Source organism: Chroicocephalus ridibundus, chromosome 8, assembly GCF_963924245.1.
Source record: "Chroicocephalus ridibundus chromosome 8, bChrRid1.1, whole genome shotgun sequence".
NCBI lineage: Eukaryota > Metazoa > Chordata > Aves > Charadriiformes > Laridae > Chroicocephalus > Chroicocephalus ridibundus.
Genome location: NC_086291.1, coordinates 38,279,195 through 38,303,648, shown reverse-complemented (window position 1 = coordinate 38,303,648; position 24,454 = coordinate 38,279,195). Strand labels below are relative to the sequence as shown.

The window sequence follows — 24,454 nt, the reverse complement described above, 5'->3', positions numbered from 1 at the left end:
AAAGCTATCTGTATACTATATGCAGATAGTATATATATAGTATGTATACTATATCCTGTGTATGTATATACTGTGTACTATATACTGTGTATATAGTGTATACTATATATAGCTTTATAGGTATATGTGTGTTCTGTATACCCTATACAGAGTATACAGTATATGGTGTATATATGTACTCTATATGTTATATAGAGAGTACGTAGTATACAGATATATATAAAAACTGTATATAGTTACTATATATAAAAAAACTATTTGTATACTATATACAGATAGTTTTATATACAGTATGTATACTATATAGGTTTTTAATATTATATATATTGCATATATAACGTATAATACATTGAGCAGAAACCTTGGGCCCAGGGCTATAAAAAAAAAAAAATATATATATATGTATCATATATACTTTAAAAAAGATATATATAAAACATACATTTCTAAATGGGGTCAGGTACTTTTGCTAAATAATCCAGCTCCTGGCATCCCCCCGCCCTCCTGCCAGGGAAGGCGTCGCTGCCCCGGGGTCTCCCTAGCGGGAGACTGTCCCTCTGGTCTCCACGTGGCAGCTGAGGTCCCCGCAGTCACGGCCGCGCCCTCCCTTGTAGGTCTTCGGGGCCTTGGAGAAAGCCAAAGAGAAGTTCCGCCTGGAGGACTACTCGGTGAGCCAGATCTCCCTGGAGCAGGTCTTCATGAGCTTCACTCGCTTCCAGCACTACACAGAGGAGAGAGGGAAGTGAGCAGAAGCCCCCAGGGGTGCCCTTCCTCATGGACTGGCCCTGCTGCCTATACATAGTATATATAGAGACAGTAATTTATATATCGGCGTGTCTTAAATAATGTATAAATGTAAGAAACTTTTCACTAGGAAGGGAGCGGGGGCAATGGCGGCGTACCTCCTGCCGCTGGGATCACAAATGGTGCGTGTGTGTCGCCTGCCACCGTGCCGTGTGCGCGCGTGCGTGTGTGTGTGGGCATGTCACGCTGCCACTCGCCAGCCTTCATTCCCAGCCACACAGCAAAAAAACCCCACAAGCCCAAAAAAGCAGGGGAAGCCTGGATGGGTGGGGATTGGGATCCCCAAACCACACCGTGTGTCCCTCTTCCCTGCCCGATGCTTGCGCCCATGGGGACGCTGCTCCGTGGGCTTTGCCCGCGTGTTGCCGCATATTGTGAGGTGGTTTGCTCGTCGTTTAACAGGAGGCTGTAACGTAGCTTAGATCCAGACCCTTCTGGCTGGTGGGGACAAGGCCAGCATCCTGTCCCAAGGCTCCATCACTTTTAACCTCTTGGGACAAGGCCGTCCCCTCCTCCCCGTGGGTGGAGGCATGGCTGTCCCGAGGAACTGGCACGGAGGATGTGTTCCTGGAGAAATGCCCGCAGCCCAGGCACGTGGTGGGTCCGGTGGCAGAGCCAGCGCTGGGGCTGACAGCAGCGGGGCTGAGCGGCGACACAGGCTGCCTGGGGACACTGCTGGTCTCACTACCGCCTGTCACAGGGTTTAACCGGCTGCGCGACCAGGTCTGAAGGCCAGCGATGCTGTCGCTGCGCCCATGTCCTGCTGTGCTCTCCCTCACACCCCTCCGTCCCGCGTCCCCCTCTTCTTCCCTGTCCCCGCCGGCCCTCGCCTGGGGACACCGCTGGGCATGGTGCAATAGGCACCAGCACTGCCCAGCCCTGCCTGCGCCGAGCCGGAGGCAGCAACCGGGATTTCTTTTTTGGCGTTTCCCTGTAGTCAGGTTGCTTTTTTTCTTTTTGTTTGTTTGTTTGTTTTAAATCCGTGTTGATTCTTGTCTGTCCTTAACTAGTCCCTGTGTCACCCGGCAGCAGTCCCCTTCGGGCCGGCTGCTCCGTGATCAATGCAGAGCTATTTGCACTATAGTAAGACACACAATTGCACATAACTAAATGAATTAATATTTATGGCGAGGGGTGCTGATTCCCTTCTTGTGATTGCATTGTCAGGGGTTGGGTTATATTTTTGGGTTGGGTTTTTGTTTCATTCCTGTGACTGACTCATTCTTTCCTGTTCCATTTTTTTTCCCTTTGCCTAATGTTGTTGTTCAAAACGATGGTGCATCATGTTACTAAGAATTTCCCTGGATCTTACCCAACGTGTGTTTTTTATTAGTAAGTAGCCAGCAGGTGAATGGCATTCCTGGGACACGTGGGAGGCGCTGGCATGGAGGGCTTGCTCCCTGGGAGCATCCCTGGCGGCGGCAGAGCCAGGTGCTGCCGGGGGCACCGGGCGGTGGGAAAACCCCAGCACCAGCCCCATTCCTCCCAGCGGTGCCTGTGCATGGAAAGCGGGGGGGATGCTTTTGGTTGGGAGGGTGCCTGGGGCCACCCAGAAATTGCTGGGACTCCCAGTAACTGGGTTGTTTTGGTTTTTTTTGGAAGGGGCGATACGGCAGGATGCAGCAGCACCTCTGGGGCTTCACCCGGGGTGGGCAGCAGAGAGAAAGGGGGAAATTGCACGAGGGTGAGATGTCAAAATGCGATGGGCTGGCAGCACCCTGAGCGCAGCAGCACACCTGGGAAACACCACCCCCCCCCCCTTCCAGCACACATCCCAGTGGGGTACTGGTGACACCCCCGGCAAGGCTTGGGACGGGCGGCACAGAGGCAGTGTGGCCCCTGCCATGACAGAGGAGTCAAGGGCAAGGATGGCATCTCCTGGTGCCAGCCCCCCCCACTGCTGGGGTCATCTTGGCCTAAATGAAGAAAGTCTTAACAAAGCAGCATTTCGCAGTCACATGATGCTGTAACAACCCTCTGGCCACAGCAGGAGCTGCCAGCTGTGCACAGTGCTGCTCACTGGGGGTCACAGCTGCAGCCCCAGGGCATGAGCAGGGCTGCTCATGGGACAGACACTGCAGCTCAGGGACAGCCCAGCTCAGTGCTGGCCCTGCTCTGCCCCCACTTCCCCCAGGTCATGGTGGCCATGTGTGGTGGGAGAAGCATCCCAGGCCCCAGGTGGCCGCTGCTCCCCTCTGGCTGCAGTGGGGCTGTTATTCCCATCATAGGAATAATAAAGATTTTATTTTTTTTTTCCCCAGTGGGTGTTTTCTGGCCTCCTTTGGAGTCTGAGAGCAGCTCCAGCCCCTCCAGCACACTTGGGCTGTGCCGGGCTCCTGCTCCCTGCCTTGTGGGCAGGACACAGCAGTAAAAGAGGGGGTGTCCTCCAAAACCTGACCTGGAAGGGCTCAGTCCAGCCTGGAAAAGCCCCTGGGCTGAAGGATTTTTGAGCATCGGCTGCCTTGGGGAGCAGAACTGGGGATGTCCCCACCCTTCCACCACAGGAAGCCACAACCCCCTTTCTCTTAGCCCCACTGCACCCCAACAGCCACAGGCAAGGGAGGAGACCTTAAGCTTGGGGCTTAAAAGGCTTTTGTCACTACAATGTCAAGGGCCTCCATGGCAGGGAGGGCTGGCCCTGGCACCTTCATTCCTGCAGCTTTACCCACCAACGTATTACAGCTTTGCTCTGAGCCACAGCCAGGGTGCTCAGCCCCCTGCGCCCATCACCTGCAGATGCCCACATGTGTCCCCCCACCAATCCCAAACGTAACCCCCCCCCCCCCACCCAAGGCAGCAGCCACCGCCCCTGGCTGAGCCCAGGGAGATGAGGCAGCACTGGGGCAGGGATGCAGCTCCAAGGAAGACAGGGAGATGCTCCAAGCCCTCTGCCCCCAGAGCAGCATGGTACCCACTGGGGCAGGACTCAGCCACAAACAACTTCCCCCTCTGCTCCACGCCAGCCCAGGGCACAATGCTGCATCCCAGCTGCTTCACCATCTCCTGCCAACACATCCTCCCCATCCCACAACCGCCGCTCCACTGGCAGTTTCAGTGCTTTATTGCCTGGTGGTCCTGCTACAGCACCCCACTCTCCTCCCTGTGGGGCTGGATCCGCTCCCTCGGCCCCAGCACGGCACTGCAGTGTCCCTGGGAGCTGGTGGCTGCAGGAGCTGCAGCGGTCCGAGAACTGGCACTTAAGGAATCCTGGCTGGGGCCGCAGGCTGCTCCTCCACGCTGGGTGCAGGGAGGGGGCATGCGGCTGGGCATGGCTGTGGTCCGGTCCCACTGGGCTGGCAGCATGGGTCACTTGGGTTCGGCCATCTTTTAAAAATGTGGTTCTAAAACACCACCAATTCTGGGTTCTGACCAGCTGCTCTCAGCTTTGTTTCATTTTTTTTAAAAAAAAACCAAAAAAACAAAACAAAACAAAAAAACAAAAAAAACCCACCCCAAACCTTTCTTCCCTTTTATGAGCAGTTTTCAATTTTGGCCAGAAATTGCTGTGCCCACCACTCCTCCAGGTCGATGGGAACAAAGTCTGCAAGAGAGGGGAGAGCGTAGCAGAGCAGCTGGAGCAGGGCTCCGTGTGCTTTCCCTGAGCCACACCATTTGCCACTGGGGGGGGGGGAAAGGGGAAAAAAAAGACACCCCAAAATTTCCCCCACCCCTGTGCCGTGCCCCCAGAAGGCCAGGCTGAGTTTACAGGGACCTTCTCTTCTTGGGGCAGGAGCCCCCACGCTGTGCTCACAGCCCTTTCTCCAGCTGCCATCAGAGAAGCTCATCATCCCTGTCTCCGCTGCACTCTGACTTGGTCCTGCATGGCCCCAGGAGAGGCAAATCCGCATGGCAGGACCTAGGGGGCTCCTCTCCCAACCCACCCTGGTGGCTGAAGAAGGCATGATTTCCAGAAGTCACCAACCAGGTGTCCTGCTTGCTTGGGCTCCTCTGATGGGGCATGGTGGGACACCCCCACCACAGTGCTGGGGGCCAGCTGCCCCCCCAGCACCCCCCAAGTGGCCTCAGCCCCAGCAGGACAGTCCCAACCCAGCCCCTCTGTCACACCCAGCACTGGGATCATCCTCCTCCTCCCATCACAGCCCTGCTCAGGGGCCCGGCTGAGCCCACACCAGCTCATTGCACCCATGAGCCCAACGCACCCCTGAGTGCCCCGACTGCTTCCCACTTACTTTTCAGTCCAGGGTTGGGGGTCTTCTCTACATACTGCACGGGGCCGCAGATGCTCTCCCCGCTCCGGCTGCTGTCCAGCTGCTGCTCTACCTGCTGCCAGGCTGGGGGGGACGGCAGGAGGGGACACGACAGGCAGTTTTGGGATGGGGATTGCCCAGCCCAGGAGAGGAGCAGCAGGTGGTGCAAGGGAGGGCAGGTACCCAGGCTGGGGACGCCAGCCCTGCCACCGAGACCCCCAGCACCATGCAGCTGCCTCAGGAGGGATCCCACATGCTCCAGCCCACACCCCCCCCACCCCCAGGATGGGACAGTGAGGGGGTGCCTGTCCCCAGGGACCCTCCACCCTCACCTTCATAGACAAAGCGGACGTTCTCCTCGTGGGCCAGCGTGTAGCACTCCTCGGGGGCCGAGACCTGCTGTGGCAGCACCTGCGGCCTCTTCCCGTTCACTCTGTTGAAGACCAGTTTCTGGGCTGGGCTGTGGGGGGAAGCCAGGGGGAGGTGAAGTGGGGGTGGGTAGCTCTTCCCCCCACGGTTTGGAGCAAGGAGAGGTGCTGCCCTGGATTGTCCCACAGCATCCACACTCAGACACAGCATGCAACCCTGTCCCCAAGGGAGGGGACCCAAAGGGACCCAGCCCCCTGAGAGGGGGGTTCCTGCACAAAGAGGGGTGCAGGCGAGGGAAGCTCCCCAGGGAAAAGCAGGCACTGTCCGTCTCCCACCCATCCTCCAGTCCCAGCACCAAGCGCAGTCCCTAAAATAAAAATTTCTCTCAGCAAAATTGCTGAAATATCAGGAAAATGGAAGTGAAATCCAGTTAGGTGCCATTGTGCCGTTCTCCACAAACCAAACACGCTGGTTCGCTGCAGCAGCCCCAGCCCCCAGCGTGTCCCCAAGGTGCCCCAGGACTGGGACCAAACCCTCTGCCAGCTGGGAGCAGGTCAGGCTTCCTCGGAGCTGGGATCCCCTCCCGAGAGCGGGACCCTGAAACCAGCCCCAGCCTGGAACCACCAACACCCGGCAGATCAAAAAAGAAAGGTTTGGGATGCGACTTGTGGGCACATCCAGTGCAAAACTTCAATATTTTGGCTTTTCTGCCCAGTCTGGGGCAGGACGCGGTTGCAACGGCCACGTTTCTCACCGGACAAAGTCTAAGGGGCCTTGGGAGCACAGACGGGTTATGGTGTACAGGGCAGGCGGGAGGGAGAACAGGCAGCCCCTGCCATGACGTCCCTGCCGGGAGGGCAGAGTGATGTCCCCCAGCCCCCCAGGACCCGGGGGCGGGGGGAGCACCCCTGCAGGCAGGGCAGCTGGCAGGAGCCCCACCAGCCTGCCTGAAGGAGGGTCAGTGCGGTAGAAGCCCCAGTAGTTAATTAGTGAAAGGTGCCAGGAAGGAGGGGGGGGCTTTTTCTCATCCGTTCCTTGAGGCTGGAGGAATCGGGCAGAGCGGGGGGGGGGGGGGAGGCGGGGCACAGCTTGTCGCCAGCTCTCCAGCTGACAGCACCTGCGGAGCAGCAGCCATGACCCCCCCAGCTGCTTAAATCCCCCCCCAACAGTTATTTCTGCTAGAAGTTGAGAGTTTTTCACCCCAAAGCTATGCCCCACCCCCCCCTTTAGGGACACGGGACATCCTCCAACCCCCCCCGCCGTGAGCCACCACGGTCTGCAGGAACCCCGGTCTGCAGACGGGATCTGCGCCCCACCGGGGACCAGCCGGTTCCACACCGGTCCGGCGCGGAGCAGCCAGCGGGGTTTGTGCAACCGATGCCTCCCCCCGGGGCTGACGGGGGGGGGGAGGGGGGGGGGGGGCGTTGCACAACCCCAGCCCAGCCCGGCCCCGGCTCTGCTCCGCTCCGGCACCCCCGCACCGGCAGCATCTGCGGGCAGCACCCCCCGGGCACCGGGACACCCCCCCTTGTCCGTCTCCCCGGGCCGGCAGCGCACCGGGACACCCCCCTGCCCGACCCCCCACACCCCGGGACATTCCCCCCTCCACCGCCCGCCCCCCCGGGGCCCGCAGCCCGCCACTGCTTGCACTTTGCCCGCTCCACCGGCCGCAACTCCCGTTCCCCCGAGCTCTTCGGAAGCAGCCTCATCCCGAACATCCCCGGGGGCGGGGGGACACACACACACGACCAACTCCGGTGTCATCGTCCCGTGTCCCCCGTGTCGTCCCCCCCCCCCGCGAGGGGCGGCCCACGCCGCTCGGTGCAGGCTCGGTGAGACGCGGGCGGGGACCGGCAGCGCTGCAACCCCCCGCACGCCCGGCCATGCGGGCACCGAGCGGTGTACCCCCCCGCCTCCCCCTCCGGTGCCACCCTCCCGCGGCCCCTCCCTCCCGGTCGGCGCGGCCCGGCCGCCCCGGTAACCTTTCCCCAAGGTCACGGCGGCGGCGCGGGGCTCACCTGGCGGGGGGCCAGGCGCCGGGCTGCAGCCGGCCCCGCAGCTCGCCCAGTTTGCTGCTCTCCACCGCCTGCTGCGTGGGACCTGCGGGCAGCGGCGGGAGACGGGGGGAGGGGTGGGTCAGAACCGGGCGGTACGGGGGCCCACGCACACCCCCTGCCCCGGCCCCCCCCTCCCCAACCCCGGTACCTGTGCGGCGCTGCGTGGCCAGCTTGCTGGGGCCGCGCGTCAGCGTGTACATCCTGCGGCACCGGCCCCACCGCCCCCGCCCCAGTGCAGCGCGCGCCCCGCGCCGGGCCTTTAACGGGCCGGGCCGGGCCGGGCACCGCGACACGCCCCCCCCGCACTTAAAGGGACCGCACGGGGCAGCGAGGGGGGGACCAGGGGAAGGGTGGGAAGGGGGACACGCTCAGGGTGCATCGGGGCAGACGTGGGAGGTGGGGGAGGGGGACACATGCGGGGTACGTAAGGGACGCACGTGGGATGTGGGGACACACAGGGGACACGCACGGGAGACATAGCGGGAACACGTGGGTCATGGGGACACACATGGGACCCAGGCGGGACACATTGGTGGCACAGAGGACACGCACGGGACAGATAGAGGGGACACGCACGGGAGACATAGTGGGAACACGTGGGTCATGGGGGGACACATGGGACACAGGCGGGACACATTGGTGGCACAGAGGACACACACGGGACAGATAGAGGGGACACGTGGGACATGGGGGCACACATGGGACATGCACAGGAGGCACACGTGGGAGGTGTGGACACACAGGGGACACGTGGGGCACATAGGTGGCACATATGGAAGGTGTGTGGGGGACACGTGGGACACGCACTGGACACACAGGGGGAACACATGGGGACACACAGGGGGCACATGTGGGAGGTGGGGGGGCACACATGGGACACACGCAGGACATATAAGGGGCATACATAGGACGTGGGGACACACAGGGGACACGTGGGGTACGTAAGGGGCACACATGGGATGTGGGGACATGCGCAGGACAGAGGGGCACATGTAGGAGGCAGGGGGGACACAGGAAACGCACATGGGACACAGGAGGGCACACTTGGGACATAGGGACGCACAGGGGACATGCATGGGATACATAGAGGGGAGAAGTAGGACATGTGGGAGACGGGACATGCACGGGACACAGGGTGCACACAAGGGACATGGGGACACACAGGGGTCAAGTAGGAGAGAGGGCACAGGGGACATGGGACACAAGATGGCACAGGCACGCAGGGGACACAGAAATCACAGAGGGGATGTTCAGGAGACATGTGACACTGGAGCCATGGGACACACAGGGGACGCACAGGAGTCATTCCTGGGACAGGTAGGACCCATGCAGGGGACAGCAAGGGGGTCCAGAGGCAGGGCCTAAGGTGCCACTACCATGGGGACAGCGGTGTGACAAGTCCAGTGAGCCCTGAGCCATGCACCCCATAACTGCCTGGGAGCTGTGGGCCACCGAGTGGCGCATCCCGGCCATCGCGGTGACCTTTGGAGCAGGGAAGGTGCACTGAGGTGTCCCCATGTGCAGCGCCGGGACGGGACCCAGAGCCAGTCCTGGCCACCTGTGGCTGGGTGGCACCTAGGGCTTTGAGGACAGGCTGTGTGATAAACCCACCGGGAGTTTCAGGGCTGCTCCAGCCTTGCTCTTGGGGCACCAAAGCCACCCCATGTGGGTGACCTTGGCCTTTACGCCCCAACAGTGGCGTGGCCATGGTGCGGGAGGGTGCCCAGGCCCCCAGGAGAGCATCCCGCAGAGCAGGGCCTGATCCTGCGGGGTGCCAGGCACCCATGGGTGACTTGTGGGGGGCTTCCAGCTGCTGTCAGCCGTCATCTGACTTCCCCCAACCCTACAGGGCCCTCGTCACCACGCTTAAATACAACTGTGACACGGGGGGACGCCACCACTAACTCGTCACCTGCCCTGTCACCTGGGGGGGTGTTGTGCCTCAGTTTCCCCACTGGAGAGTGCCATGCACCCCCGTTTTCCTGGGGTGTCCCCGCGGGGCATTAACCTGGTGCTGCCGGGGGCGGTGGGGATGGGGTAGGGAAGGCCCATGGGTAGGGCGCGCGGCAGGACCCACTGCCCCACGCCACCCTGGCTGCCGTCGCCTGTGGAGACATTGAATATCAGTGGGGCAACAAACAACGCAGACGCGCCGCTGGTGTAGTGGTATCATGCAAGATTCCCATTCTTGCGACCCGGGTTCGATTCCCGGGCGGCGCAAACACCTTTCACTATGTGTTTTCTTTTTTCCTTTTCCCCGTGACCCCCGTGGGAGGTGCCACCCGCGGCGCGTGGGGGCGGGTCCCCGTGGGGACGGCTGGGACTTGTAGTCCCGCCGCCCGTTCCCCCGCCATGCAGGCACCGGCGGCGGCGGAGCGCAACAAGGGCCCCATCCTGGCGGTGCTGCGGGAGTACGCGGGGCCCGGTGCGGTGCGGGTGCTGGAGGTGGGGGCGGGCGCGGGGCTGCACGCCGCTCACTTCGCCCGGGCGCTGCCCCAGACCCGCTGGCAGCCCTCCGACATCGACCCCCAGGCGCTGCGCAGGTGAGCGGGGAGCGCGGTGGGGGGGGTGTCCTTGGGGGGGCACAGCCTGCAGCCCCCACGGACCCACGGCACGGGCTCCCACCCCGGTTCTTATTTTTAACCAGGAAAGACCCAATATTCAACAGATGGCCCAGGCGCCCTAGCTGGATTCTTTTTTTTTTTTTTTGCAGGAAAACCCCAATATCGATCTCTCAGGCAGCCCAGGCTCCCCAGCCGGTGCTGTGTTTTATTCCAAGGAAAAATCCAATATCGAACTCTCAGGCAGCCCGGGCTCCCAACCTCCATGCTTATTTTTAACCAGGGAATACCCACTATCCAACTCTCAGATGGCCCCAGCATCCCAGCTGGATTCTTTATTTTTTTTTTTCCAGGAAAACTCCAATATCAATCTCTCGGATGGCCCAGGCTCCACACCTCGGTGCTTTTATTTTTATTCCAGAAAAGACTCAATATTCAACTCTCAGATGACCCCAGGCTCCCCAAGTCGATGCTTTATTTTTTTTTTTTCCCCCAGGAAAGCCCCAGTATCCAACTCCCAAACAGCCCTGGCTCCCCAGCTCACAACTTTATTTTTTTCCCAGAAAAGCTTCAATATTCATCTCTCCACCAGCCCACCCCGCTACGGAGCGATTCCTGCCCGCAAAGCGCCCAACCATGCCCGGTGATCGCCCTCCCCTTATCCACCGCGATGCTCCGCGGTGATGCCGGGCCTGACACCACCCACCCCACTGGGACACCCCGGTGGCTCCCCCACACGCGGTGGCTGGCTGGCACCCTGCTCCTGCCGTCACGCCGTGTTTATTTGCCCTGCGCCAGCGTGCGTGCTTCCGGCCGCAGCCAAAAGCCCATCCAGGCATTGCAGCACCGGGCTGAGAGGGCTCGGTTTCCATTCAGGAAACAAAAATAAACCCTGGCTCTGCAGCATGGGGAGGAAGTCCCCCGCCCCGCCCGAAAAAAAAAAAAAAGCCAGTGGGGAGGAGCCGAAATGGGCGTCTGTCAAGGGTGTGGGGGGGTGCAGCTGGTGTTCTTCCCACCCGTCACCTCTCCAGCAGCAGCACCCGGCCCTGGTTAAAAATAATCCTCAGGCTGGGAAACTGCAGTTCCCTGCTCCGATGTGTCCAGAACTGAGCCCTGGCTGGCGAATGTGCCGGAAAGGGTATAAAGTGCCACAAAATCACAGGGGAGCGGTGCAGCGGTACCGGCAGTGTGCAGGCAGCCCGGGGGCGTGGGTGCAGGCAGCACGCAGGCAGCATACAGGCAGCCTGGACACATGGGTGCAGGCAGAGCTGCAGGCAGCCCGGGGGTAAGTGCAGGCAGGGTGCAGGCAGCTCGCAGGCAGCCTGAGCACGTGGGTGCAGGCAGCTGGGAGGGCAGTGTGCTCTGGCCGCTCTGCTGAGAGGCAACGGGGAATTGGGTTTTTTGAGGCACTGGGGTCTCTCAATCCAGCTGCAGGGGGTTGCCCGGCTGCCCCCAGCACCCCCGTCACCCTGTTGCAAAGCTCGGCGATACCAGACCCCTTGCCCTGTGCTGAGCCCCCCCTACCGGCTGTGTGTTGCAAGCACAACCTTATATTAGACATCAAAGACTCCACCTGGGATTTGCTGCTGGCAGCCAGGATGGGCAGGTTTCAGGTCTGCCTGCAGCGAGTGCTGGGGGGGAAAACAATGCCCCAGCTGGGGATGACGTGGGGTTTGGTGCCCACAGCATTGCTGCCTATGCGGAGGCCATGCAGGTACCCAACATGCTGCCCCCGGTCCTGCTGGACGTCTCGCAGGGCTGGGAGATGTGGGGGGACACCCAGCCTGCCACCCTCGACCTCCTCGTCAGCATCAACATGATGCACATCGCGGAGCTGCGGTGCACCGAGGTGAGTGGGGACAGGGCTGGAGCCACGCCAGCCCCCTGCCACGTCCCTGCTCTTTGCAGTTCCCAGGGCTGCGGAGGGGGCTGCCGGGGGGGAGTCGGTGTCCCCAGCCCTCTGACCTGCCCCCCACCTCTCTTTTTCCCCAGGGGCTGTTCAAGGGTGCTGGGGTGCTGCTGAAGCCCGGAGGAGTGCTCTTCACCTACGGGGTGGGTGCTGCTTGGCATCCTGCCAGGTCGGGGGTGTCCCTGGGTATGCTGGGGGGGGCAGAGGGGAGGGCAGCTCCAGGCACGGCTTGGCGGGGGGGGGATTGGAAAAGGTGGGGGGGCTCAGGTTTGGGGATCTCAGCGTTTCAGGGAACACACTGAGACCTCATGGGGTGGCTTTGGCTGTTCACTCCCAAGACAGGAGGGGCCTGCGGTGGGTGACAGGACTGGTGGTCCCTCTCAGGGCCGTGCCCCTTCTCGCTCGGCTTCTGTGCTTGGTGGGGGCAGCAGCCTGTGGGCTGGGGAGGGCGTGGGGTGGGTGTGTGTGTTTGGGGGACACACACGATGGCTGGTGCCCGCAGCTCCAGCTTCCTGTCCCCGCAGCCCTATGCCGTGGATGGCCAGATCAGCCCCCAGAGCAACGTGGACTTTGACCACAGCCTGAGGCAGAGGTAGGAGGGGGAGGCCGGGGGCCCAGGGCTGCTGGTGGCCTGGTGCCACAGCCACCGGGAGCTCCCTCCCAGCATCATCCTTCAAGACGAGACCTAAAGTGGCTCCCGGGAGGAGCCTCCCCCCGACCTGGGGGCACCCCCAGGAGGTGGGGACACTTCGGGGAGCAGGAGGGCAAGATGTCTGTCCCTCTGACCTTCGCCTTCCTCCCCACAGAAATCCTGCCTGGGGCCTTCGGGACACAGCGCTGCTGCGGCAGCTGGCCGAGGCCAACGGGCTGCGCCTGGAGAGGATGGTGGGTGCTGGGAGTCTGGCAGGGAGGACGACGACGACAGTCCCCACACCGGTGGGGACCCCCCTTGACCCCTCTCTCTGTGCTTCCAGGTGGACATGCCAGCCAACAACAAAAGTCTCATCTTCCGCAAGCAGTAACCTGCCCCTACGGCACCTCCCGGCATGGCCACCCCCCACCCCTTGAGGGGGGCTGGGCTTGGCGAGGGGGGGGGGGGGCGTCTCCCCCAGCCCCTTCGGGGCTCCCTTTGCAATGGGGTGCCCCAGCCTGGCCCAGAGGAGCCACCACAGCTACCACAGGCTGGGGGGATGGGGCACAGCACCCCTGGGCATGGGGGACATTCCTTGCTTAGTCCCTGTTTCCCCGGAGGATGCTGTGCCAAAGGTGGGGGGGACCCATTCCCCTTTTTCACCCCCGGGACTGTGCTGCTGCCCCCAATAAACTCCAGGGCCTTCCCCCTGCCCAAGCAGCTCCCTGATGCTTTCAGCACTGACACTGGGGGGGGAGGGGGGGGGGCGGGGTATTCCCTTTTGACCCCTGCAGCATCAGTGGGGAGTCAGATTGCGCACCAGGAGCACCCAGGGGTGGGAAGGTTTTTATGGGGGGGGGGGGGGGGAGAGGGTGTGTCCTGGCAGAGCTCCCACCCCTCTGCAACCCAACCCAGTCCTTTATTGCTGCTGACCAGGCTGGGGGCTCGTTCTCGGGGGAGGGGGGGGGGGGGGCGGGGCGGGGCATGTGGCAGATAAATTACAGGGGAGGTGGGAGCTGGGCTGGGGCTCAGTGTGGGGCTGGGGGGGGGGGAACTACCTGACGGTGGTAACCGCTAGATACAAGCACTGGTGCGGGGTCTGCCCATCGTGGGTTTGTGCCCCCCCGCCCCATCGGCACGTCCCGGCTCTTCCCCTAGTCCTGGAAGCGGTTCAGGAGGTCACAGGTTTTCTTCTCCATCAGCTCGTAGATCTTCTTCACCCGCTTGTCGTTGGCTGCCCGCACATAGCTGCTGGGGTCCAGCGTGGCCATGCCATCGTGCACCTCGCCCATGATGATGAGCGGCCCGTCCTCCGCCGTCATGTTGGGGCAGGGGCAGCTCCAGTCCATGTCGGTCAAGGTCACCTCCAGGTACTTGATGTTGAAGAACTTGAGGCCCATCTTCTCGTCCTTGAGGACATCCTCGAGGGCGAAGCGGGCAATGCCGGAGTCCTGGTCCTCCACGATCTCCATCAGCCGGCCCACGATGGCGAAGTCGCTGCGGCAGAGGCTCAGCACCATCTTGCTCTTCAAGCGGCAAGCCTTGCACTGCAGGCTCTTGGGGAAGGGGCAGACGTCCTCGCAGGTCTCCTTGCTCTCGAAGTTGTTGGTGTTGCCCTCGCAGCCGCCGTAGACAAAGGAGTGGCACTGCTTCAGGAGGTGGTTGTAGGCCCAGCGGGGCTCCCAGTTCTGGCAGGGACCCTGCACCATGGGCAGCAGGCAGGTGGGGCGGGAGCTGCCCAGGCAGGCAGCCCGGCACTCCTCGTAGGTCTCGAAATGGTTCCTGTTGGCCCCGCAGCCCCCATAGCGGAACGTGAGGCAGGAGCCCTGCTTGGCGTCGAAGTGCCAGCGCACCTCCAGCGCCTCGCACCGCCGCCGGTCTGGCTCTTTCAGGCACTCGGCGCTGGGGAAGGGCTGGGGGCTGGCAGCCCGCGGGGTCCCCCCAGGCTCCTGCCTCACCACCGACAGTGGGAAGTCGGCACGGAGCAGCCCGGCGGCGTTCCTGGCCGTACAGGTGTAGATGCCAGCGTCCTCGTGGCGGGCATTGTAGATGACCAGCTGGCCGATGTTGGTGACCACCACGTTGCCGTACATCTGGTCTGGCCGCATGATGAAGTTCTCCTCCCGCTCGCTCTGCTTCTCCCAGGTGATGTCCGGCCGCGGGCGCCCGCTGACGTCGCAGCGGAAGCTGACGGTGCCGCCGGCGCGCACCGACTGGTGGAAGGGGTTGCTGTAGAGCGCGGGGGGCACTGGCACCTCGGGGCCGGCCCCTGGCGTGGGGTGTGCCGTTGTCTCCTGTGGCATGGGGCTGGTGTCGGGCCAGGTGAAGATGTGCTTGCAGGGGACGGTGGTGAGGCGGGTGCCACGCAGGCAGGCCTCGGCGTCCATGTAGCACTTGTTGTAGTAGGTGAGGCCGTCAGAGGCGCAAGTGAAGTTGGGCTCCTTCTCGCAACGGTCCTTGCACTTGCAGACTGGCTGCCCGTCCCAGATGTCGCAGTCGGAGCCCTGCTGCGCGCACACGAAGCTCTCGCAGGAGGCGGCCGGCGCCAGCACCGGGAGACTGCCATCGGCGAAGCGGGCGGCCACGCAGCTCCGCAGCCCGCACACGTTGGTGCAGCACTTCTCGAAGCCTTCACAGTCCTGGCCATGGTGGGGAGCGGGGAGAGGGAATTGCGGGGGGGATGATGTGGGGATCAGCGTCATGCCGTGGGTGCTGTTCCCACCCCGCCCTGTGATTTCGGGTGGGCAGGTACACCCCCAGCATCGCTGGGCTCCAGGTAAGAGCCAGACCACCCCAGAACGGCCCCAGCCCCGCCTCAACACCCCCAGCAGCGTTAGGGGCGCGCTGCAGTGATGATGGCCCCTTCTAGCCTGGCAGACGGCTTCTCACCCTCTCAGCTTTTGCTGACTGAGGGGCGGCAGAACTCATTACACAGATGAACTGCAAAGGAGTCAGTCCCCCTGGGCCCGAGCAGCCGTGGCCGTGGCCGTGGTGGCCGTGCCCCTCCTCACTGCTGCAGAGCCCGGAGCTGGGGCTCTCGGGGATGTGCAGCCCGGTCCGTGGGTGGGCTCCTGCCCCCAGGGAAACGGAGGGGGCAGGGGAGGCCGTCCACTGCCTGATGGGGGTCCCTGACCCAGGACACCCACTCCCCTTGTCCCAGCCCCTCAGCTGTGTGGGAGCATCCTAGGGCACGGCCCAAAGGGGAGGACATGGGGGGCAACAAGCAGTTTCTTTGCCCACTGGGGGGGCCGGGGAGCAGGGGGCGAAGTTGCAGCTGGGCTGAGCCTCCCATCAACTGAACCAGCTGCACCGGGTGTGGGACCCGCACCCCAAAGCATCTCCCTCAGGGACCTGGATGTTCCCCCCCCCGCCGTCCCCCACCGCAGCCCCCGCTCACCTGGTCAGCCTGGCACTCCCGCTCACAGGTGCTCTGCGCGTCCACCCACAGGTTGGGGTTCAGCTGGTTGGGGCAGACCCCCAGGTGCCGCACCCTGCCCGGCTGCAGGCTCAGCCCGGCCGCTGCTGCTGCCAGCAAAGGCAGGAGGAGCGGGATGCCCGGGGGGGCATGCTGCCCCCCGCCCACTCGCCGGCCCCGGCCTGGCCGGCTGAAATTCCCACGAAGAGGCATCTGGCCAGCCCACGCCACTGGCCTGGCTCGCTGGCGAGGGCTGGGAATAAATCACATTCAGGATGGAGGGGATGAGGGAGAAGGCGGGCAGGCAGGGGGGACAAAGAGGAGGAGGAGGGGAAGAGGACCAAAGCTCTGCCCTTCAGAACGCCCAGCGCCTGCCGGCCCGCCTGAGATGCTGCCCATCACTGCCATCCATCGCTGCTGCTCGGCTCTTGGGGTGCCAGGGACACGGTGGCAGAGGTGTCCTGGGCGAAAGGGGCTCAGTCCATCGCCAGCTGCGGTGAGCGGGGCGAGTGGGGTGGAAGGGGAGGACGGGAAGGTTGTAATCTGAATCCCCTCCCTTCCCACTGATGTTTCTGGGTGTTTGGAATGGGAAAGGCGCTGACCTCAGCCTCTAACCCCTGCAAGCCCAGTGATCGGCTGGGCAAACACGGGGCCGGGGCGGGGGGGGGGGGAGATCAAAGGCAGAATGCGGAAAGTCTCCAAAGAGGGAGAGTGAAAGGAGGAGGGGGGGGACGACGACACAAAAAAAACCCGCCCGGCCCATGGAGCTGAATTCCTGCAGGATGAGAAAATAGCCAGAGCCTGTTGTCCACTCAGAGAGGGCCACCGGCGGGGAGACATGCTGAGCCCACGCTGGGGGCTGCCCTGGGAGCCCCTCACCCCGCACCTCGCTGCCTGCCACCCACCGGGAAAAGGCAGCCTGGGACCAGGGTGCCAGCACTGGCCCACATCCACCCTGCTCGTCCCTGCGTCATCCCACGGGTGCTACCTGGTGACACCCAGCATGGGAGCCTGGCCCGCCTGGCACAGTGGGTGCCCACCCAGCCCGCCGGACGGGTCACAACCAGCCTGGCGGCAGCGCCCAGCCCTCCCTCCCCACTGATTTATGGCCAGAATGTATTTTTCTGAGCTGGACAGCAGTGCCTGGCCGTGCCAGCCCCTGGCGGGACTGCTCCGGCACGCTGTGCCTGGGCTTCAATCCCGCTGCTGCCTCCCTGAGCATGTCCTGCAGCTGGCCCTGAGCTGGCAGGAGCTGGCCCTGGCTCCCGGGCCAGATTTCCCTAATCCCCGCTGGAGACTGACCTGCAACAGGAACATTTCATGGCATTTCGGGAGCATTAACTCTTCTAGCACCGGCGAGCGCTGTGACCCACCCACCTCAGTGCTGAGGGGGGAGCAGCAAACCCACCCCAGGGGGCTCAGCACCGCCAGGCTACCCTATGCAGGGCTGCAAACTGGGGCGGGGGCAGGCGGTGGAGGGGTCAAAAAAAAAATTAGGGCCCCTTTTCTTGATTTTTTTGGGGGAAAAAAAACCTAACCCACCCGCACTGCAGAGGTGTTTTTCCCATGTGATGGTCCTATGCTCCCCCTGCCTGTGGCTCCCGGAGCAAGCCCCATTGCACTGGACCAGGCATTTTTGGGGGGGGCCCTTGACACCCGCCATGCTGGCAGACGCAGGACACAGAGGCAGTGTCCCAGCACGCTGACCTCCCGCCAGTGCCGCTGACACGGCGCTGCGACCTGCAACTGCCGCCACTTTGCTGCCTGAGTGGCCGCTGAGGCCAGCAAACATCCGTGCCGCCGGTGGCTCCGTGCTGGGGCTCCCCGGGGGGCTGAACCCCCAAAGGCCAGCCAGGCCTGACATCAGCTTGCCACGACCAGGGACATGGCTGTGCCCAGGGACTCTAGCTTCATGGCCAAGCAGCCACCTGAAGGTCTGGCCGGCCCTGGACACAGAGGGGAGGTTACGCTGCCCTGCGACACTCGCAGGGAGGCTGGTGAGATGTTTTGCAAACAGGGAATTGCATCAGGATGGCCCAGAAGCTGCTGGGGGCCATACCCTGCCTGTCTGTCCCGCTCCCCCCCCCCCCGCCCCGCCCCAGACACTGGGTGCTGAGCACCCCGCTGCCTGCAGCAGCATTACACATGGAGATCCCCGACCCCCAAACCCACCTTGGGAGGCAGGGGGGCAGGCTGCCATGGCGCCTTGATTGCCAAGGATGCAGCCTGAGGGCACGGAGCCATTTTGAGGTGCTCCAGGGTCCCTCTGAGGGCGCTGGGGCAGCAGGAAGGGAAGGGGGGGGAAGAGAAAACCAGGAGCCCAGCTTTGGACTGCACGGCCCATCCCCACATTAGGGGCCATGCAGTCACAGCAACATGGGCTGGGAAGATGCTGGTGCTGGGGTTTAGGTCAAGTCCTGCCCCAATGGCCCTTCTCCAGAGCTGGAGGAGGAGACCCCGAGGGGTGGCCCATATTTCTTTCACGCCAGAGGCCGAGATGCCCCATCCCTGTGTCACTGAGACCAAAAGTGGCGAGGCCAGGACGAGCATCTGCCAGGATCCTTTGCCTCGGCAGCATGAGGCCAGGCGGAGGGATGCTGGATGCCGTGTGGTTGGAAATGCAGCTCCCAACAAGTTGGGACCCTCACCCTGGCCTATGGACCCCTACCTGGCCTATCTTCTAGCCTCTTCATCAGAAGATGAAAGAAAAAGTGATTCCCCCCACTCTGGACCAAGCCCACGACAGACTCGCACCATCTAAAGGCTTAAAGCAGCTGTAACTTCAGTCTCTCCCAAACCGCTTGCCTCCACCCACCAAGCACCCACCGCACCCCAAAATGGGGATCTTTTGGGGTCGTTTTCGAAGATCCCAGACACTGATAGGAGTTTAATGGCTCATTTTCTCCCCTCAAGGCAAGGGAGCACAGGAAGCGGCTTGGCACCTCGTCATGGAGGGATGGGGATGGTGCCATGTCCCTGCTCTGGTAACAGCCTGCACCCAGGGCGGGGGGCTCCTGCCCCACCAGTGCACCCAGGGGTGGGCACATCATCGCTTTCAAGCATCTCGTGTGCAGTCAGACGAAGGTCACCATTTCCTCACAGCCTCCACAATGCAACCGCGCAGGGAACGGTGGGACCAACCCAAGATCCCCTCGAATCTGGAAGGTGGGTTGGGAGAAACGCACCCGACTGGGAAAAATCCGAACCAGCCCAGAACAACCTGCACCCTCCTCTTTCTCCAGGGAAGAGGGACCCTTAAAGCTCTGTCCAGCCTTTCCCCCACCACTTAGGCTCTGCTGTGTGTTTTCTTGCCCTGCTGGTCCCGAGACAGCTGCAGCCAAGGCAGCTCCTGCTGCTCCAGCGTAATGGGCTCTGGCCCCACCTGAAACCACACACAGCCTTTGTTTTGGTGCTGCCGGCAAGAGGGAACAGACACTTCCAGAACCCCCCTGAAACAGGAAAAAAAAAAAAAAGCCTCTGTGACTCTTCCCTGACCAGGCTTTCACCTTAGCTCCAGGGTTTTCCAGGCTGCAGACACTATCTCATTTCCCCCCTGCCCCCTCCCAGCCCCGGCAATTACAACTTAAGCTGTTAAAACAAGCGTGGCCAGTCTGGTACGAAGTGGAAAATCTGATCCGAGGGAAGCGAGCAGTCAGGGGAAAAGCGAGGTCAAGGGGAGGCAGGCTGGGAGCCAGAGAGAAAAGGATGGGGTGAGAAGCTTCCCCCCATCCCAGCAGCAAACCCCCTTCCCAGGGGGTCCTGGCTCCCAACGCCAGCCCCAGCGATACCCCGATGGTGACACCAGTGCTCTGAGTCCCCTACGGCACCTTCTCCATTTCAGACATTTATCCCAGCTTGTTTCAGTCTGGGTAGGATGGGGGAAATAGCACCACAGCACTCGTTCCTTGCTCCCCCAGGATCGCCTGGACCCAAAGAAGCGATTTAAGGCTTCGACTGTACTTGTGAAACCTGTCCCCACGCAGCAGGGACTGTGCACAGCCCCACGCCAGCCCCTGGGGAGCCCGGCTTCCAACAGCCACCGACACCACAAACCATGTGTTACAGACTACTCTGCACTTTCTTAGAGATCCACTACCCCAAAATCAGCAGAATCAAGCCTTTAATAAGAACAGATTTTGCTTCTGCATCTATAGAGAAGGGCAAGAAAACCACCTGAGTCAGGAATCATGACTTTTAGGATTCCCCATAAAATGTAATACGAGTTATTTTTGTGGATGATCTGGAAGGGGCAATGCATACCTGCACCACAAGCAGCCCCAACGCCCCAGGTTTGGGCAAAACTACCACCTTTTCCCTTCAACCTCTTCCCAGCTCCCCCAAAAACTGACATAACTTCTCCACCTTTCAATTGGTAGTTCAAAACAAACAAAAAAAGATACTTTAATTTATACAAAACAAAATCATATGTAATCAGTTGAACAACATAAACTGTACAAAGGCATACAAAATAAAAGAATAGTCCAAAAAAAACCAAACCAAAACCACAACTCAGGAATGGTACAAGTGTTGGAGAGCAGCTAGAGACTAGTGTTGACATCAGATGCAAGAATCTTTTCCTTTTAAATTAACCAAAAAAAAAAAAAAGTTTTTTGCTGCGCATACGCTCCAGGTAAATCTTTCATCCTCACTCGGGACAGGATTTTTGTTGAGACTTTATAAGGTGAATAAAAAAAAAAAAATAATAATCAACCACAGGGAAAAAGGCATGGGGTGGTGTCGCACGTGGCAAACCCAAACCAAGCAGAGGTACATTACATTTTTCTAGCCATGCAGCAGCTTTGTGATTTCAGGAAGGAAACCTCCATCCCTCTTCTCTGCCCCACGCACTGGTGGCCGGGAGCAGCCAGTGAGGGGCCTCATGGTGCCGGAATGGTGTTTTCCAGGAGAAGTGGCCTTCGGGGTGCTGGGGCGCATCACCTGTTGGCCGTATATCCCCAGCCTGCTGAGCCAGCGATTGTCTTCTGCTGCGTGTTAAGTGATGGGAAACAGGTGCCAGCCATCCCAGACAGGTTCTCCAAATCCCCCGGCCCCTGTGCCACCGCGCCGAGCTTGGCTGCGGCTTTGCTCTCGAGCCAAACCACCACTACAAAGGATTCTTCTCCCCCCCTCCATCTGCCCGGGGTTTAATTCATTTGAGCCGGGCAATAAAGCACGCTAGGGACGAGCCAAGAGACCTACCCCCAGCTTGGATTTTCTTCCATGGAGCGGGAAGGGGGAAGGCTGCTTCACTTCCCAGGTCAGCTCCGAAGCACAGGGAAGGCGATGTCCCCTGGGGAGGGAACGTATCCCTGCCTGCTGCCTCAACAAAGCGGGTCCGTCAGCTGCGTGGGAGCTGCCGCGGCTTCATTCTGCCCATGCAATGCAGCAAGCTGCTCTGGGGCCGGGGGGGAAAAGAGCAAGCCCTTGGGGAGCTGCTAACACCAGGAGGAAGATGGCAGCACTGTACTGGCTGGGCTCCTCACCGAGGAGGAAAGACCAGCCCAGCATAAGGAAAAGCAGTTCACTTTCTACCACGCTACTCACAATCTACACGTCCCGGCCACCTACGAGAACCTCTTGACATAGCTTAGTCCCACCGCCAAGCAACGCTTAGCTTCTGCAATAAGGGCTAGGCGTTATTTCTAAGTTTCCAGGTGAATTTCCAGCACGGATCAGCCACGGGATGAAGGCGGGGAACCACAGGCCCTTGCTTGACACAAGATCTTCGCCCATGGCACGTTCACATCTCAGGCTCTTGCTGAGCACACGTGTCCCTCTCAAACCCAGGAGTGGTCCTACGGAGCAAAGCACTTTGCTTTCCCGATTTTCCTGGTGCTGCCACAAGAGCTGAGCGCCTTCGCTACGATGGGACCTGGGGATCGATCGTTGTCTTCCCACACAAACCTCTTCCACCTTCCCAGTCCCTGCTCCTTCGTGCTCCAGTGGGAAAAGCTGCTGCTTCTGTCCTTTCCCCACTTTCATCCAGGAGGAGCTGCAGAAAGGCCAGTTCAGGCAAAACGTCTTTGGAAAAGCAAAGCAAGAAGCAGCCAGGATTCAGGGACTGTCACACGGGGTGGTGTCGTGGATGGAGGGACCCGGAAGCTACAGCCAAGGTTTTGCAGTAAAATTCAGTGTTTTTCCTCTGCTTTAGGCGGGACGCTTCCACTCTCTGCTCCTCAGCCCCCGATCGGAAGATGCAAAGCCAGCAAGGCATCGGTCTGGCCTTAGAGCTGCCTCTTTTCCTCCCCCTGCCAAAAACAAACCCCGCGCCTCCGACCTCTCCGCTCTGCGCCCGACCTGCTCATGTCCAACCCCGCCTTCCGCACTCACAAGTTTTAGGGAATGATCAGAATAAAGCAGCTCGGGCTACGTTACACACAAATTGTTCTTTCTGTCTGCATACGTAGTATTTAAAAAATACCCAGCGCAAGCCCAGGTGGTGATCGAAAGTCTCTTAAAGCATTTGTATATTTTCATCGGAAAACCCTTCACTTCTCCCCCTTTGCTGGCACTGGGAAAGTTAATCCAGTGCTTGTATTTACATGGCTGCATAAAATTTTCCCTGACTGCTTCTTAAAAAAAACCTTAAAAACAGGTGATATACATATATGTATAATATTTACATAAATAAACGAAGAAGGCAAACAGACTGCTTCCTTCCTCTTCCCAATTGGCCAACGCTTGCCTGGTTTTCTTTGTTTTTGGCAACAGCAGGTTAACATCCCGGTGAAACCTGTCATTAGCCCCCTGTCCCCATTTCTTGTTTTTTCTACATCCAACGATCACTATTGCACCAGCAATCTGTTCAGGAGTCTAAGAGTTAAAGTTGCAGCACAGACTCTCCTTGCCTACTCCCTTAAGCCTCTCAATCTTCCATTAAATCCATTTCTCCATTCAGACTGGATGAGCTTTTTTTCCCCTTCCCCCCTCCCCAACCTGGCAGCTGCTGAATTCTCCACCCCAGGCCGAGAGGCAAAGCCCAAAGCATTCTTGGAGGGTCACTTGGCAGAGTCCCCTCCCTGCCAGCGCTGCGAGATTCAGCCGGCACCACGCGTCGTATGCCAAGCCAAAATGTGAGCACATTCCCAACGCTTGCGCGCACCATCGGAAAAAAAATAAAAGCGACCGCGGCCCATCCGAAAGGATCCAGTCAAAAAGGGTTAAGTGTGCAAAAAGCTGTACATCGGTGGGTGTGTGTGGATACGTTAGAAGCCCACGGCGTGTCCATCCTGCTAAGAGATCTTGCAGTTGTTGCGTGAGCAGTTCTGTGGGGGGCTCTGGGGAGGTCGAATTGATTTGGATCTCTTCAAGCTGTTACCTTTGCTGCTGCTCCCACCCCCGCTGCTGGCCAAGGAGTACGACCGGCCGTGCATCATCACCGCGTTCATCCCGTTGGCCATTGAGAAGGATTTCAGGTGACTCTTGATGGTGACAGGCAGCGGCAGCTTGTCGATGAGGTGGACGGGGGTGCAGGAAACGATGGCTCGGCAGCACAGGTCCTGTAAGCTGAACACTGTGGGGAGAAAAGACCAGACCAGTCAAGGGCCAAGAGATTTCAAGGGCTGCCTTCTCCCTACAACTCTTCCTTATGCTGTGCAGTTCCTGCTCCTCTGGGGAGAGAAGCTAGGAACGATGGCATGGGTACCTTGAATAGGGAGCAGACTAGTTGGGAGAAAAGCTTGGGAAACTCCAGGTAAGCTCTGCCTTAGAGGTTAGTGCTTTGCCAGACACCAGCTTTGGTGTCAACACGGGGCTTCGACACTGCCACCCTCCCTCTCCGCACAGTGCCCGGGGCTGGCAGCGCCTTGCTCACGTTCCTGCCAGACACTTGGCTTCTCAGGCCAGCATTTGGCAACCAGGACATGTCCAGGGAAGGAGGCAACAGGATCAGCAAGCCCCAGAGCAGACAGTCTCACTTGGACCTGCTCGGGGAGCAGCAGCCACGGGGCCAGCTCTCTGCAGAGTGGCTGCAGCAACGGAGATCCCACCAAGCCTGAAGAAGACTCGGCCCTTTTAGGCTTCCCAGCATCCTCCCAGCTCAGTGTACATCCTGTGAGCAGGCTTTGGGAAGTCTCCTTGGAAGGGACTTCCCAGCAAGCAGCCACACGAGGGCATGCTTTCACCTCTGGCCTGCCGTGAAAGCCACGCTGTTGCTCCCAAGCAGGCAGCCAGCAGTTACAAGTCCTGCCTCTGGAAGAGGCCCAGGAGAGCTCTGTGAACACAGCCCAGTTCCTGCTCGCCATCCCTCCCTCTGCACCTGGGGACAGTGGCATGGCAGCCAGGTTGGGGGCAGGATCCCAGGCAGACAATTTGGTGAGTGTGGATGGTAAACAGGATCTTCCCTCCCTCGTGAGCAGAGGCTGAGGATCCACATGAAGGCAGGTCACCCCAGGAATGCAAATGTCCCACTGCTCAGACTGCCAGTGGGGCACACTGCTACCTCCAGCCAGCAATGTGGGACCTAAGACTGTTTTGCTTCAAACACAACAGGCTGAGACAC

The 24,454-nt window shown here is 60.5% G+C and overlaps 5 protein-coding genes and 1 non-coding gene across 8 annotated transcripts in view; 3 read left to right on the top strand and 3 right to left on the bottom strand.

Moving 5' to 3' along the window:
* Window positions 1-2,115, top strand: part of ABCA3 (ATP binding cassette subfamily A member 3) — a 30,899-nt gene extending 28,784 nt beyond the window's left edge. The window contains exon 31 of the mRNA XM_063343035.1: window positions 615-2,115. Coding sequence (XP_063199105.1) covers window positions 615-746 — 132 coding nt within the window. The 3' untranslated portion in view covers window positions 747-2,115. The remainder of the gene's footprint in view (window positions 1-614) is intronic.
* On the bottom strand, window positions 597-7,739 carry MCRIP2 (MAPK regulated corepressor interacting protein 2). 2 transcript variants are annotated; one of them, XM_063343037.1, is made up of 6 exons: window positions 7,587-7,739; window positions 7,400-7,481; window positions 5,345-5,472; window positions 4,995-5,096; window positions 4,256-4,345; window positions 597-721 (listed from the first exon to the last, which is right to left on the bottom strand). In XM_063343037.1, the coding sequence occupies exons 1-5, from the start codon at window positions 7,636-7,638 to the stop codon at window positions 4,275-4,277; spliced, it is 435 nt and encodes a 144-aa protein (XP_063199107.1). In that variant the 5' UTR covers window positions 7,639-7,739; the 3' UTR covers window positions 597-721; window positions 4,256-4,274. The 2 variants fall into 2 exon arrangements, with proteins under 2 accessions (XP_063199107.1, XP_063199106.1); XM_063343036.1 differs by lacking the exon at window positions 597-721 and having other exon boundaries at window positions 4,161-4,345.
* A 1,848-nt stretch (window positions 7,740-9,587) lies between these two features.
* On the top strand, window positions 9,588-9,658 carry TRNAG-CCC (transfer RNA glycine (anticodon CCC)). Its single transcript has one exon. It is a non-coding gene; the product is annotated as a tRNA-Gly (tRNA).
* Window positions 9,659-9,747: 89 nt separating this feature from the next.
* Window positions 9,748-13,259, top strand: METTL26 (methyltransferase like 26). 2 transcript variants are annotated; one of them, XM_063343714.1, is made up of 6 exons: window positions 9,749-9,981; window positions 11,686-11,848; window positions 11,992-12,051; window positions 12,433-12,500; window positions 12,715-12,793; window positions 12,883-13,081. In XM_063343714.1, exons 1-6 carry the CDS (start codon window positions 9,791-9,793, stop codon window positions 12,928-12,930), a joined length of 609 nt encoding a protein of 202 aa, XP_063199784.1. In that variant the 5' UTR covers window positions 9,749-9,790; the 3' UTR covers window positions 12,931-13,081. The 2 variants fall into 2 exon arrangements, with proteins under 2 accessions (XP_063199783.1, XP_063199784.1); XM_063343713.1 differs by lacking the exon at window positions 12,433-12,500 and having other exon boundaries at window positions 9,748-9,981; window positions 12,883-13,259.
* A 301-nt stretch (window positions 13,260-13,560) lies between these two features.
* Window positions 13,561-16,241, bottom strand: WFIKKN1 (WAP, follistatin/kazal, immunoglobulin, kunitz and netrin domain containing 1). Its single transcript, XM_063344292.1, has 2 exons — window positions 15,937-16,241; window positions 13,561-15,178 (listed from the first exon to the last, which is right to left on the bottom strand). Exons 1-2 carry the CDS (start codon window positions 16,165-16,167, stop codon window positions 13,694-13,696), a joined length of 1,716 nt encoding a protein of 571 aa, XP_063200362.1. The 5' UTR covers window positions 16,168-16,241; the 3' UTR covers window positions 13,561-13,693.
* A 4,368-nt stretch (window positions 16,242-20,609) lies between these two features.
* RAB40C (RAB40C, member RAS oncogene family) overlaps window positions 20,610-24,454 on the bottom strand; it is a 39,452-nt gene continuing 35,607 nt past the window's right edge. Inside the window, exon 7 of the mRNA XM_063344303.1 lies at window positions 20,610-23,467. Coding sequence (XP_063200373.1) covers window positions 23,187-23,467 — 281 coding nt within the window. The 3' untranslated portion in view covers window positions 20,610-23,186. The remainder of the gene's footprint in view (window positions 23,468-24,454) is intronic.